At 38.7% G+C, this 14,764-nt stretch overlaps 1 protein-coding gene across 9 annotated transcripts in view; it reads right to left on the reverse strand.

Annotated features, from left to right (window-relative positions):
- The window catches only part of LOC122777142 (voltage-dependent L-type calcium channel subunit alpha-1D-like), a 69,754-nt gene that overhangs the window by 33,725 nt on the left and 21,265 nt on the right, over positions 1–14,764 (reverse strand). For 7 of the 9 annotated variants that reach the window (XM_044038160.1, XM_044038157.1, XM_044038156.1 and 4 more), the window contains exons 4-10: positions 8,469–8,608; positions 7,780–7,922; positions 6,027–6,179; positions 4,717–4,913; positions 3,548–3,651; positions 3,287–3,456; positions 690–764 (exon numbers count right to left, since the gene is read on the reverse strand). In XM_044038160.1, coding sequence (XP_043894095.1) covers positions 690–764; positions 3,287–3,456; positions 3,548–3,651; positions 4,717–4,913; positions 6,027–6,179; positions 7,780–7,922; positions 8,469–8,608 — 982 coding nt within the window. The remainder of the gene's footprint in view (positions 1–689; positions 765–3,286; positions 3,457–3,547; positions 3,652–4,716; positions 4,914–6,026; positions 6,180–7,779; positions 7,923–8,468; positions 8,609–14,764) is intronic. The other 2 variants (XM_044038162.1, XM_044038161.1) reach the window with 1 other exon arrangement.

Raw genomic sequence — 14,764 nt, forward strand, 5'->3', positions numbered from 1 at the left:
CAAAGTGGACGGCGTCACCACAGCACTGCATGAAACTGCCGTGACTCAGTTTTATACGCGTCACACACAAACTAGTGACTAGTGACTTGTAAAGCAGTTATTTTCCATGTACTGAATCGTTAGAATCAGTTAAACAAAAAGATGAGTTCAGTACTTCCTGCATGACCGGAGCACAGACTCCGTCTGACACAGTCACTGAACACAGCAGCAGGGGTTGTGATGCGGTTCTCGATCGCAGGCTCTAAGCAGTGCTGTCGCTAAATACACCAGACTCCTTAGTTAAATGATGAGACTTTAGACATTTCCTTGCTAAATCTTGGAGATGAAGCCACATTTTCAGGATTGTTAAGTCTTTTCAACTGATCTACAATTCGGCATTGTTTGGCTTGATTCTTGTGCCTCTTTCTGTGACAGCACTCTGACCAATCAGTGGACAGCAGTCTCATAATTTCACATTTAATCAGGATAAAAGTGTTAAATTCCCTCCACTAGTGGCTGAGTGAGAACAATGCAACATCATGAGATGACTTTTCTTATGAGTTGGATGGCAAGGATGTGCAAGTCCAAGAGCACAAACAAAAAGCATCAGCAAAGCACATGCAGAGACACCATCCGAGACAAAGATGAACTGTCCTCAACATGTGCAAGGAAACACACCCAGTCCCTCAAGCACACTCACACACATTTACCCTGTGTCTCTGTGGACTGAGTGAACCAGCCAAACACTCCTTTCTTCTTCTCAGTGAGGTCAGCCAGCGTGACCCCTTGGTGTTACCAACATGCAGTTCACACAGCCAGACAGCAGAGGAAGCAGTGAGTCAATACACAGTATAACAAGAGAAAAAGAGAGAAAGGAGGAATGTACAACAAGAGACAGCTGCACTATGAACTACTGACACAGCTACCATGTCCAGCAGAGTTATCTAAAACGTGTGCACCACGTACAGTCATGGGATCTTTCTGTAAGTGACTGCTTGCTTGTCTTGCTTGAGTAAAATTGTTGTTTCAAGTGTGTGACGTAACAGGAGGAAGACATGTTAAATAAGCCTTGAGACATTAAAACATTACCTTTATAGAATTCACAGTACTGTTTACATTCAAAACAAAGTCAGGTTAAGAAAAACGGAATTTGTACATAAGATATTTACATGCTTACATGAGAACTGACATTTTACACAGACACATGAGAAGTTTGATATTACCCGATGGCGTATTAGATAACAGATTTACAGTATGTCTACCAGGCCCATATACTGTATAATAGATTACATCAGATACAGCAGTAGTGTTTTTATGTCAGAAGATTTTATGTTTTAAAAAAAAATGCAGCAAGAAACTTCCATGGATGTGACTGAGGTAGTTTTTAAACAGTGCCATTAACACACTGTGTATAGGATGTCCTGTAAAAATGTCTGTGTTGCTCAGTCAATATTGATTTTGGGTCTCTGGTTTCTGGACAGAGTAACTTTACTGGCAGAGAAGAGAACAACTGTTGGTGACAAGAGAAGATACAAGCAAACAAGATGGGGGGGAACAATGTTAGCAGCAGTCTACAGACTTTTATAAAAGGCACACAGACACTGCAGGAATCAAGGAAAGAAAGTTAGTGTGGTGTCCTGGGTGTGTTGTTTACAACAAACAAAAGCACAAGTCAAATGCAGGGCAACTACTGGAGGCGACACAAACTGAGGTACAATACACACTGACTGACCACACTGAGGCGCTGTATTATAAGGAGATGTAAGACTCCCATCAAACATAACTGACAAATTCACACACACATTAAAAGGAGTAGAGGGTTTTCAAATGATTGACATCCATGTTTCTTATCCTGGATATAAACATTATTGTATAGATTCTGAAAATTAAATCTGTTTCATAGTTTGATTTACATTTTTGAAACTGTATATGCAAATCTATTTCTTTTCCTAAGAACTCCACTGATTAAGCTTTGTACTTGTGCTATAAGGGACTGCATGAAGACATTATAGTGAGCTCCTCATGCCCTTTGACACAATAGACAGGAGGCTTTTACTTACATCGGAGGCTTTTATATCTACAGGTACTGTAAGAGTGGATACTGTTGCACTCAGATGAAAATATGTACTTTACACACGCACACACACACACATACACACACAGGTTCGTGCAGCTACCCTTTTAAGGACTATACATTGACTACCATTAATTTGGACAACCTAGACTATCCTAACCTTCCCTAACCTTAACCATAATCAGTTAATGCCTAACTCTAACTTTAACCTGTACCACAATAATTCAAATCTTAGTCTTAAACTTCACCAGTTCACCAGAAATGAGATTCTGCCTCATTAAGACCAGTTTATGGTCTCCATGAGGACTAATGGTCCTGACAGAGTCGGTGTTTAGGCCAGCACACACACACACACACGTTTAAGCAGCATTTGTAGTGAGGACATAATGCAACCTAAACTCAATTCTAACTCTACCCTTAAACCAGATGTTAACCCTGATAAAGCCCTTTGAAGATGTGAGGACCAGCCAAAATCTCCTCACTCTGTATGGTTTATAGGATTTATGGTCTTCACAAAGCAACAAATACAAGAACACACATGCATGCCGACGCACACACATGCACACGCACACAGTGACCATCTATTTGTGAGATAACAACTGTATTTTCAAACAACACATTAGAAAGACTGAGATATAAGTAAAGAATGGTACTATTGTTCTTCCCTGTCCCTTGTTAAGTATGTATCAGCTGAAACCAAGACTGAAAACATCAAACACATGAAGAAGAAGCAGTCCGATGGAAAGAAAGGGAATAAAAAATATGATCTGTAATGTGTGTTAAATATGTTTTGTCTATTTCTGTGAAAATTGGTTTCATTTTTTCATTTATAAGTGATTTTTAAATAAATGTCCCACTTGGGTTCAACTTAAAATAAAAATTACCTGTGGTACCAACCTGTACAAGACAATATTTTACTGTATGTGTCTTTATCATGACACTGTCCCTATATGTCAAAGATATCAGATGTGAATGTCTGTACCATATGGATATAAACTTCTTGCATGACATGCAATCATTCAGTCAGTATACAACTTAGTTCTTATTTATTATGTTGTTGTTTTTTTTAAATAAATAAATAAATAAATAACAGGACAGGCAAAGCTTTTACTATTGATGGGGCAAAAGAAAAGGTTTATGGCTCGGCAACTCTCAGTTCGGATTGTATTCTTGATTTTCCTCTTTTAGACAAAGATACAATAGCACAAAATATATTAAATCCAGGAAACTTACGGTTACGCTTGCCCTCCTCGTCTCCTTCCTCCTCATTCTCTGGGTCAATGTCCTCAGCCTGGGTGATCCAGTCCAGGTAGCCCTTCAGGTCTTCCTCCAACTGTTGCTTCTCACGTAGCTTTTGAAAATCTCCCCGAGCCTTGGCCTTTTCTCGCTCTTTGGAGAACTCACTGGTCATGGTAGAGCACAGTGACAGTCAATAAATAATAACAATAAATAATGCACCAAAAAAAACAAAACAAAGAAGGCACTCAAACTTACCCGCTCAACACACCGAGGACCAAGTTGAGGACAAAGAAGGATCCAAAAATGACCAGACTGACAAAGTAAACCCAAGGCAGCTCAAAGCCCATCGCATCATTCATCTACATGGAAACACAAGCAGCCAAAACCTCATTATGGTTTATGCACAATATACTGTATTTCTTGTGATGTAACAATTTTTCATTTTAAATGAATGTGTCACAGATGCATGCAATTATTTCTTTTTTCATACAACAAATCTCATCCCCTGTTTACACATGTTGGAACATATGTACTGAATCACTGATTACCTTACATATATGTAGATATATACCTTATATATACATATAAATTCACTCAAAGCCAATCTCAAAAGGGGTTAGGATTGGCCACTGTCCACTGTGGCCACTGGAGGGCAGCATTTGAGATATAAATGAGAGAGATGAAGTACTACATGAAGAGATCACTGTAAGTAATGTGGCAAATAACCATACTGCAGAGAGTGAGTGATTTTGAATAGATCGCTTTGGTAATGAGACACAAGGAGTTATTTTCTACATTTACATTCATTATTTATTTTTTTGTTTTAGTTTTTTTTTTTTTAAATCCATATACTCCCTGTACACTCTTCTTACAGTCACAGCACAGTTCACTGTCACACAGCCTGCAGCCATCTCATTTATCCAGGAACGTTCTCTTTGTTTGTTTATTTATTCATTTATTTATGTGTCCCCCTGTTTATCTACCACCCTTCCTTCTTTTAGGTACTTTAGCAACATTATGATCACTGAATTGCCATGGTAACACATGCCTTAGAAAAGTAGAGAGTGTGTGAGTGTATGTGTGTGTGTGTGTGTGGACAAGGACAAATGCAAAAGAAAAGGAAGGAGATACATTCACTTTTTCAGAGATGAGGTTTAGCTCCAGTGCTGAGAGCTTTTGGTCCATAAAAATCATCATGAAAATGAGGCACTGAGGGTTTTGAAGTGAGTGCAATGGTTCACACTTGGCCTAATTTTAATTATTTTTTAATAAAAAAAAAAAAGATTTAAAAAAAAAAAAGGTTTAAAGCTTGAATTTATGGCAGAGAGAGAAACAGAATGTACATGCTGTAGATTAACATTCTAAAAATGTGGTGCCGGATCTGGGCTCAATCAGTGCAATTTTGATGCAGACGGGCAGATTACCCAGTAGAGAACATCAGTCCAGCCCTCCATGGTGATGCACTGGAACACAGTGAGCATGGCAAACAGAAAATTGTCAAAGTTGGTGATGCCATTGTTGGGACCTTGCCATCCCTCTCTGCAGACTGTACCATTGAGCAGACAATGGCGACCGTGTCCTGATACAGCACATGGTTTGGGCTCTTCTTCTGCAAGGGCACCTGAGAGGCACAGGGACAAATGAATGTATTATTCAAATAGCTGCATAATGGAATCCAATTTTTTTAATTTTTTTTACTCTGCTGCTCTGCTCTGGTCGTTTGTCTCCACAAGCACACAACCTGGTTTGATTATGACGTCTAGACTAATTTCAGCACACATTCTTCACTCACAGCACATCTCATAGTTTGAAAATTGTTAATTCTGCTGTAGAGCGCTGTGTAGTCAATATTGTTCTGCAACACTTGCAAAGTCTTTTAAAAATGTTCACCCTGAATATTTGTATTTATATTATGTTCTGACTGCAAACTACAGTTAACACCTTGCCCCTACTGTCTTCAGAGACTCTATCTGCCAGTTTAGGTCTTTGTCTGAGGCTGTGTGTGTCTGTGTGCTTTGTAACATCCATTCAAATAGAAAAACATCTCTCAATTCTTAAATCTAACCTCAAAACCTTCATGATTGCATTTTACCAGTCATACTAGACCAAGTTTTAGCCTTGATAAGTTATTATTTTGTTATACTGTGAATTCTAGTGTACAATTCTTAATAACAATTTTGCTTCTCTTTTCTCACACGTTGACTTCTGCTGATAAAGAATGTGAGCTTTCATTTCACTTGGTCTTGACATCACGACTTAATTCTACATTGTCTCTCCTGACATCTGCATACAAAGAGATCAAAACAGGTCACAGCAAGAACGAGGAGAAGAGATTAGATTTAAGTAAAGTACACTGCACACTGCTGTCATACTCCTGTAGAGTCCACCGATCTCTGTTACTTAACCACTACACTGTTCTCAGTCAATTAACATTTTATAACATGACTGTCCTTTGACTTTCCTTGTGATGTTAGAAACAATGCTGGGGTAAAGGTCAAGCATGTTTACATAATAGCCAGATATTAGTCATTTAATCACTGAGTTTAATCCACCATCTGTTGGTCTGTGCTGTTTTCAGCAGCTTGTCACCATTCACATACATGTGTCCATTCATTCTCAGGGATTTAATCCTGCATTTATCCTAAGCTGTGATGTAGCACATATCTGCTGTATGTTTGCTGTGGGTCCCTCTTAAAGAAACCAAAACATGCGTAACTCAGTGCAGTGTAATTACCTGTTTGTTTCACATAGCACGTGGCATGCATTTTGCCAATGAAGAGTTCCAGGCCAATAATGGCGTAGATGATGATGACGAAGAGGACAAGCAGAGCGATGTGAAGCAGGGGAACCATGGCTTTAATAATGGAGTTTAAAACCACCTGTAAACCTGCAAACACACACAGTGTATTGATGAGGGTACAATGTTTTTCTTTGTCACACATCACGTTAAAACAAGCCATTAAAACACATCATAATTTACTATTGCTTATTGTGATGTCTTTTATAATCACTCACTCTCACTCTCTCACTCACTCATCTTCTACCGGGGGGCGCTGTGTCAAGCTCAGCTGACATAGGGCAAAAGGTGGGGTACACCCTGGATAAGTCGCTAGTCCATTACAGAGACACAGATAGACAAACAACGATTCACTCTCCCACTCACACCTATGGTCAATTTACCTAATCCCCATATTGCATGTTTTTGGACTGTGGGACGAAACTGGAGAACCCAGAGAAAACACACACAAACACAGGGAGAACATACAAACTCCATGCAGAACGCTCATGCCTGTAATAATCAATTACATACACACACGCACACAAATCAAACATACCATGGTCACAGAAACACAAATGATGAGGGCAATCAGTTATTAATAATAATAATAATAATAATAATAATAATAATAATAGCATTATCCTTATCTCTGCAATCCTCACAACTGAATACACACGCATGCCAGCTAACCGTGACGTCAGCGTAAAAGCTGAGATATCACTGTTAAAATGTGCAGCAAACAAGGATCCATTTTAAAGCACAACAGAACTGAACAATTTCATCTTTCTCAGAAGTCCATTCCCTTCTTAAAACCAGTGAATGAGTCATTGCTATGGCAACTAACACGCACGCACGCATGCACACACACACACACACAGGTCAACTTTAGGTACAGCCAGATGTGAAGGGAAACAGAAGCAGTATCTCCTGGATAATAAAGGGAGTGATTGGAACAGTGAGGTGCACCATTGATGCTTGTGGTTTTGCATTACATGAGAGAAAGAAATGACCCACCCAATGATAAAGGAGACCTTTTGGCTTGGAACCATTGATAATGACTACATTATGAAGTTATATCTTCATTATCTAACCACCTTATTCCTGGAGGCACTACTGGAGAAGTGATTACGGGTGGAACTTGTGGAGCAGAAGCGGAAGCCGCAGTAAACAGTTCTTTCCAGTGGCAAAACATGGAGGCAGCAGCAGCAGCAACAGCAGTGTGGCTACAGGAAAACACTGTTCCTGTAATGCAGGAGCATCCTGCTGTTTGTATATCAGCTGATTTTCAAACTAAAACCCAGGCTTGCTTTGGTGGGACACTAAGATTCTCTCTTGGCTCTGTGTCTGCCTTTAAATGGATCAGATTGTGTCCACCTCCTGTAACAAAATGTGAATGACCTTATTGCTGTTTAAATACTAATACACCTTGTTCACATAATCACTGTCTGCAGCAACAGAGTTAATATAGTGGATAAATATGCAAGCGTATGTTAGCTGAGGGCAACTCATCAGGCCATCCACCTGAATTAGTTTACTTTTGCCACTAAGGCTCACTGTGGTGGAAATAAACAATTTTATAATTTTATAATTGATTTCAAGCATTACAACTTATACTGTAACTGGTCTTAATATATACAGCAAAATATATGGAAATGTAATTTGGCTCGAGTGTTGGTGGAGGTGAAAAACAGCTGCACGCTTTACTCACTGGGAACTCCAGAAACAAGGCGAAGGGGTCGTAGGACACGGAAGGCTCTTAGGGCCTTGACGTCAAACCCCCCAGGTTTGCCTCCAGACTGTCCACCAGAGTCAGCATCTTTGGTTATCATCTCCAGAACAACACTGAACAACCTGGATAAGAAACAATGGATTGGGGTGAGATGGAGGAAAGGAGTGGGAGGTAGAAGGGAGAAAAAAAAAACTGAGAAAAGAGAGCAGTGATAGAAATTCCATCAAAACACAAAGAGCAAAGCCTCATGTCTGCTTTGTACTTGTCTCTGTGTACATGCGCCTGTGTGTGTGTAGTGATATACATGGTATAAGTACCGTATGTTTGTATTTCATGACTGTGCATACTGTATTTACCTTTACCTTTGCACAACTCATCACAATTTATGTCCCACAGGAGCCAGGTGGTCGACTGATAAACCTACTAAACAAGGCTTGTGTGTGTGCGTGTGTGTGTGCATGTGAGTGCGTGCTTAACTAGATGTCGAGTCTGCAACTCGATGTGTGTCTACGTAAGTGAGCGGCTGTGTAAGCAAGTATGTGTATGTATGGTTTAGGCATAATTGAGCTAAAGGGATATTACTGTTTGTCTGGGTATTTATTGACATATTTATTACTGTGTGTTTGTTCATAGTCATACAGTGTTTATTTATCTACATATGAACTCACCCAACAATGACAATGACAAAGTCCAGCAGGTTCCAACCATTTCTGACATAAGAGTTTTGGTGCATGACCAGGCCGTAGGCAATAATCTTCAGAAATGTCTCTATGGTGAAAATGATGAGGAAGGCATATTCTACTGTTTCCTGTGTAATGGAGAGAGCAAGAAACAAAAGGAAAAGAAGGTTTATTTATAAATTTTAATTAAAATGTTACCAAAGAAAGTTAGCCAAATGGGCATGGCTTTAAAGAAACACTATACAGACAATCAAAGGTTCAGTGTGTAACATTCCGAGGGGTTTATTGCCTATATAATTGTATTATCACTTATACACAAATAGTCTCAGAATAAGTCTTTTATATGCACTTAAGGCAAGTACATACAGAGGCAGCCATGTTTCTACAGCAGACAAAAAGACACAGTAGCCAGAGTATGAATTTTGTATTTTTTTCAAGCATCAGCTTACTTACAAATGAAGAGGAATTACATTCAGTCTTATATATGAAGACCATCACTTTTTACCTGATGTCCTTGGTAAAGTGGGAGAGATGAGCAGAGGAGTCTGTTTATTACAATTGGCATTCTCACAATTAGATGTCACTAATTCTTACACAACACTTAAATCTAAACGTTAAATCGCTCTTTATTTTTGAAACATTCAACTGCATTCAAGAACTTCAAAAGGTGGTTGTCTCTTTGAAGGCTGCAGAGCTAAAAAACCCAAAATCAAGCAGCAGCATAAAGAAACACTGTTTCATTGAGTATATCACGTAAGGAATAAAAAAGACTGACTGGGAACAATGAGTAGTCAGGGTGAAATAAACAAACATATTAAGTCTTCAGTAATCGTGTATGTCCTGTTGCATCAACAGCGTGTTTCCATAGTAACAATATGTTACCTTGTGATGAACACAAGTATTTGAATTTGGACATTTACACACACACATATATTTTTTATTGTGAAAACCAATTGTCTCACTGTCTCACCTCCACTTTCATTCTCTCTTACAAAAAACCTTTCACTCTCATATATATCTCAATTCTCTCTGTCTCTCCCACACACAAACAATCTCTCTCTCGCTCTCTCTCCCTCTCTCTCTACCTCCCTGCCTCTCTCACTCTATCTTTCTCTGGCTCTCTCAATGTGAAAGGTTAGTGAGTTGGCAGATTTTAAGGCCCATTAACTAAAGCTCTTTTCGTGTTGATTTAAAGGACATAAACACACAAAGCACACATGGACAGCGTGCAGAAAGATTCAGAGTCACGCAGACACATTCATGCTCACAGAGAGACACTGAAGACAACGCTGCTCACTCAGACTTCACACCTACACACACGGACAGAGAGCCCTGCAGCAGTACACATTCCCAAGCCACCTTTTTGAAAGGCAGCAAGCCAGCCAGACATACAGTTTCATAGAAGCCTCTGGAAATGGTGTGTTCATTTTTTAGGATTAACTGTCACTCAAGGCGCTCTTCTTTAAATTCTCTTATGTGCTTTGTTTTAAGGCAGCCACTGCCTTTTATTAAGTCACCCCTTTCTTCAGAAAGATGTTTTGCATACTTTTACTTCACTTGGGTGTAAAAGTAAACGTTTGAAGGCAGTCATCACAATTATCTACTGAAAGTTTTTTATGACCATCCATCACAAACAAATAAATAAATTATAATAAATCTACTATAGTGTTGTGGTAATGTTGTGTGAGCCTATAGTTTTACCACAAATCAAAAATATTTTATTTTGTCAAAAGAAAAAAGAGACAGGGATGAATGACATAACTTGATTTCCCTACCACTGAGACATTGTTCAGCACTAATATAAAATCTGCTCAGTTCTTATTAAATGGACCAAAAACATGGAGAATCACTGCCATGCTCTATTGATGCCACAGAACAGTCCAGATGCTTCCACTCATGTAAATATTGATTTTCCTGCAATGGATATATGTCTTTGTATTCCTAATTGTTAACAGGTGTAAGCTGAGCTGTGTGCCATTACAGTAGCTGTGTGATGACCTGTTAAGGTCAACAAGCGCCATGACTCAGAGCTGTTTCACACTGATAAGGGCCTTTGAAGCATGCATGAACACACCTGCCTCTATCCAATTTAACATTCTTGCTCCATCCTACTGTTGTTTACATAGGTCTGAAATGTCCGCCCTTCTGCTTGAACAGATGACAACGCGTGTTATCCTGGTGTGTGTATCTTTCAGTGCGAGTCTAAATCAGCCGCATTCAGGTTGTGATGCGGGAGTAAGGCTGTGTCTAAAGAATAAAGATTACCGCAGGATAATGGTGACAACAAATGGGGCGGTCATGTGACGTTAAATAACACACAAATACATGCATGAACTAGAAAAACCACTCAGAGACTCCAAACCTACGCCATGGCCACCTGGTTTCCCACACAATTAATACAATTGCTCCTCTTTCAAAGGTAAACAATTGTTTAGCATATCCGGATCACCACCAAAATCTGATCATTTCCTCCTCACGCCATAACCTACAGGCCACCAAAAATGGAACTAAATCTATCTTTTACTTTAATTATTAACAAATCATAAACACCCAAGTGGTGAAGTAAGCAATGACACAAACACTTAAAAAGTAGTGTTGGCCTGTGTTACACAATCAGGGCATGAAATTAGCACCCGACCACACGCCAAATGCGGGTCAATTTCACACTTGGCGGGTGAAACTGTCAATCTACACGCCACATGTTGACGCCACATGTTAACTCAACAAGCAAGTCCAACATTGTATAGGTCCAAAACCCCATCAAACATATTGATGGGGTGAAGAGGCCGGTTGTAACAACAGACCAACAAGGGGATGACATGGTTGATTCCAAGAAAAGTTAAAGAAGACATTTTATAGGTCAATTGGCAAGGTTCGTGACTGGTTTGTTTATGACATTAGTACAGTAGAAATGTGCTGTTGTGACTGTCGTGACTGTTGTATGTATGGCTCAGCAAAAATCAGGACAAAAAACGTGAAGCTAGAGGCAATTAGGGACCACGAGCCTTCAAAAAGCTGTTTGTCTTTATTTAGGGCACAAAACAATTTGGCTGGTAAAAAGCCACTGTGGCAGGTGGACGCAAGTAATATTAAAAATAGACAATCATTTTTAATCAGTAGACCCCACACTTCCTCAGGGCCTGAGTCACAAATTCACCAGCAGATGTCAGTTTTTCAGGACAGGCACATGCATGTATATTTGTCTGTTATATACATACATATATATATCTATATATACATAGATACAGTATATACTGTATACTATTTCACCGTAGAAGATTAGCAGGATCATGCTTATTATGAGCTTTGATCACTGTGGGCAGCTCAAGTGTGTACACCATACAGAGAGCGCAAGCTCTTCTTCTGTGCTAGACTAGATTACATTTTATTTCTATGATGATTCAGCAAGTTATGTGTTGTATATCTGTCTTTTAATGTAGCATTACTCGCCCAGACTGCAGCCTGAAGACTGGAGGAACAGCAGCAGCTGTGATTAAACATGCAGGCACTAATAAATTAAAAAAAGAAAAGAAAAGGTAACACAACTACAGCTATCTTACTTGAGTAAAAAATAGTGGCAGCGGCAGACATTAATAAGCAAAGAACAACACAGGCTCAAGCAATTGAAGCAGGGAGAAGGAAAAGCAGCTTAATTGATTGAAGTCTGTCCTGTAAGCTCCCAAATGGCTTCCAAACTTTTGCAGCTGGAGCTGAAGCCAAGAGCTCGCTTTGTCTTTGCAGAGGAAGAACAAAATGTCCTAGACAAAGTTTTGTTCTGGCAGACTGTGATGAGTGTTTTCAGTAGAGAACTGTCTGCAAAGTTTAAATAACTCAGATTTATCTCAGACCTCGGCGGCTTTTCCCATTACTATGTTATACAGAGGCTATAAGAATGTGCAATAAAGAGTGTCTTAGATCCTTTTTTTCAGCACAATCTGATGAAACATTTCTTTCATTTTCACCAACTATATAAACACACCTAAACAAAAAGTACTATAAATGTTTGAAATTGGATTGTATTTGTGTAGTTCACTTGGCTCGTTTTTATGAACAAAAAGAAAAGAAAAATGGTCTATCTTTTGACTTCTGCAGGATTATTGCTACTTTACATCACTACTAAAAATGTGATATGAAATGAATCACAACTTTGACTCAACAACACAAAAAACAAACCCATTTTTAAAGCCTGAATATGTGACCTATAAATACACACCCCCAGGTTTCATTTAAATAACTGCTGAAATTAAATTAACAACATTTAAAGGGCCATTATAGTAAAACTATATTGTAAAACCGATTTCTGTAATGCCATTTGTCTGAAATGTTTATCTCCAATATTAAATTAATTAATAAATGCTAAATGAACAGACAAGTTGAAATGAAAGTTCAGTTTTAGAGTGTGCACATCACAGTGCGACAGAGAGACAAATAAAGAGAAATGGTAAATTAATGAAATGACTGCCAGAGAGAGGGAGAGAAGTAAAGAGATCCAGGGACAGGAGGGTGAAAGAATCAAAGTGAACCCTCACTGAAAAACACAAAATTCATCCAGAAGCTTGAGTCACATTTTAGGCAAAATTAATTAAAATTAAACATTAATATTATAAATTAGAGGCTTCACAAAGGTAATAATTACTGCAGCCTTAGTAAATCAGATTGAATTGTATTGTAGTTTTCTGTGAGGCTACTTTATTGTACACTGTGTCTTCACACTCTTATGGTAAGAACTCACTGGTTTGTTCCCCAGTAAGCAAAACTGGTCTCAGGACTGGAGAGTTGGCTGTACTCTGCAAGTGCCACATTATGGTGTGTGTGAATCTTTGCAGTTATATTAACAAGTTACACTGTTCTGCACTGTCCCACTTCACATGACCGCCTAATTAATTTTCTGAATGTGATTTTAAACACATGACTTAGACACGGGAGACTGGGGTTTGTGCCCCTTTGAAACCACTCACTGAATACACTACAACTACAAAGAGCAAACAGCCACTTTATTGGATACCAATGATACCACCTGCCATGACTTTTACATGTTCATTATCAGAACATCAAATAAACTATTAAAGCTGGTGTCATCTCTGCGTAAGAGTCCAGTTCTACCTAATGACAGAATGAATGAGAATGAATGATGGAATTCATCAATTTACACACGATTTACAACAAGTGTAGGCCAGTGAGGTGAAGCGGGTATTCTCACACTCTTCAAGGAATAGTCTCATACTTCAAGAAATACACCCATGTCATATTTTTCATGTGCATTTTTCATCTATGAATCCTTACATATTTCATCCAAACCAAAGTGTTTGGCTGAAACACAGAGACACAATATTGTAAACTTAAATAAAGAAATGTTTCAAACTGCTGATTTTGGAGACACCTACACAAGAATTACCTCTGCAGTGCTGTGTGTGTGTGTGTGCGTGTGTGTGTGGAGGTATAATGTGTGCACCTGTTACTGGCCAAGTTAATTTTATTCTGCAAACTGCAATAAAATATTTGAAAATCTGACATCTGTGGCGTTTCATGAGCTTCGGAGACGTATGTTCCCTGACTGAAGCCTTTAAGACAGTGTCTACTCCTCCCAGGTAAAATAAATATCTCTGTAGAGATTTCCACTGCTGCTCCTACAACATGTAAGCCACATGTAATAACATGTATAGTTCTCTGGCACACACCACTGCTAAAAAAAAAAAAGTAATACAAAATAGTCACATAAGCTGTTGATGATGAGAGCTTGAAAGTATTTTTTAGCTTTAGAGCTGCTGATAGTAGGTTCATATTTTACAGACACATATGAAAGTGGTAATAATATCAATGTTTCGTATCTATGCTCATCCTGGAAGCAGGTAAGTATTTTTCCTTGTTGTTGAAATGTGCTTTTTTTTAAAAGAGAAATATCATTATAAGACAGATTTGTGGGCTGACCAACAACAAGACAAGTTAATTATAAATTGTTTTTAAAAAAGTCATGGATCAACATTAATAATTGTCCTTTTTGAAAACCATAAACCTTTAATACAATCCCTATGTCTGCAAACAGCTGCATGTACATTATTTCTGTCCAGGAAAACGACATAGGCTTTGTGTCAGTTTGCATACTTCAATATTCACGCTTGTCATTTTAGGCAAGCAAGTTAACATGCAGAGGGACAAGGACACATCCATGGTGCCAGCAGTGGTAGAATCATTTTAATGTGGCATGACAGGGACCCAAATACAAGAGAGAAAATATCTCAATTTTAAAGCTCCAGTGTGGAACCTCTATTCCTCCCCTGTGGACT

The sequence above is a fragment of the Solea senegalensis genome, linkage group LG11 (genome assembly GCF_019176455.1).
Source record: "Solea senegalensis isolate Sse05_10M linkage group LG11, IFAPA_SoseM_1, whole genome shotgun sequence".
In the NCBI taxonomy this organism is placed as follows: Eukaryota; Metazoa; Chordata; class Actinopteri; order Pleuronectiformes; family Soleidae; genus Solea; species Solea senegalensis.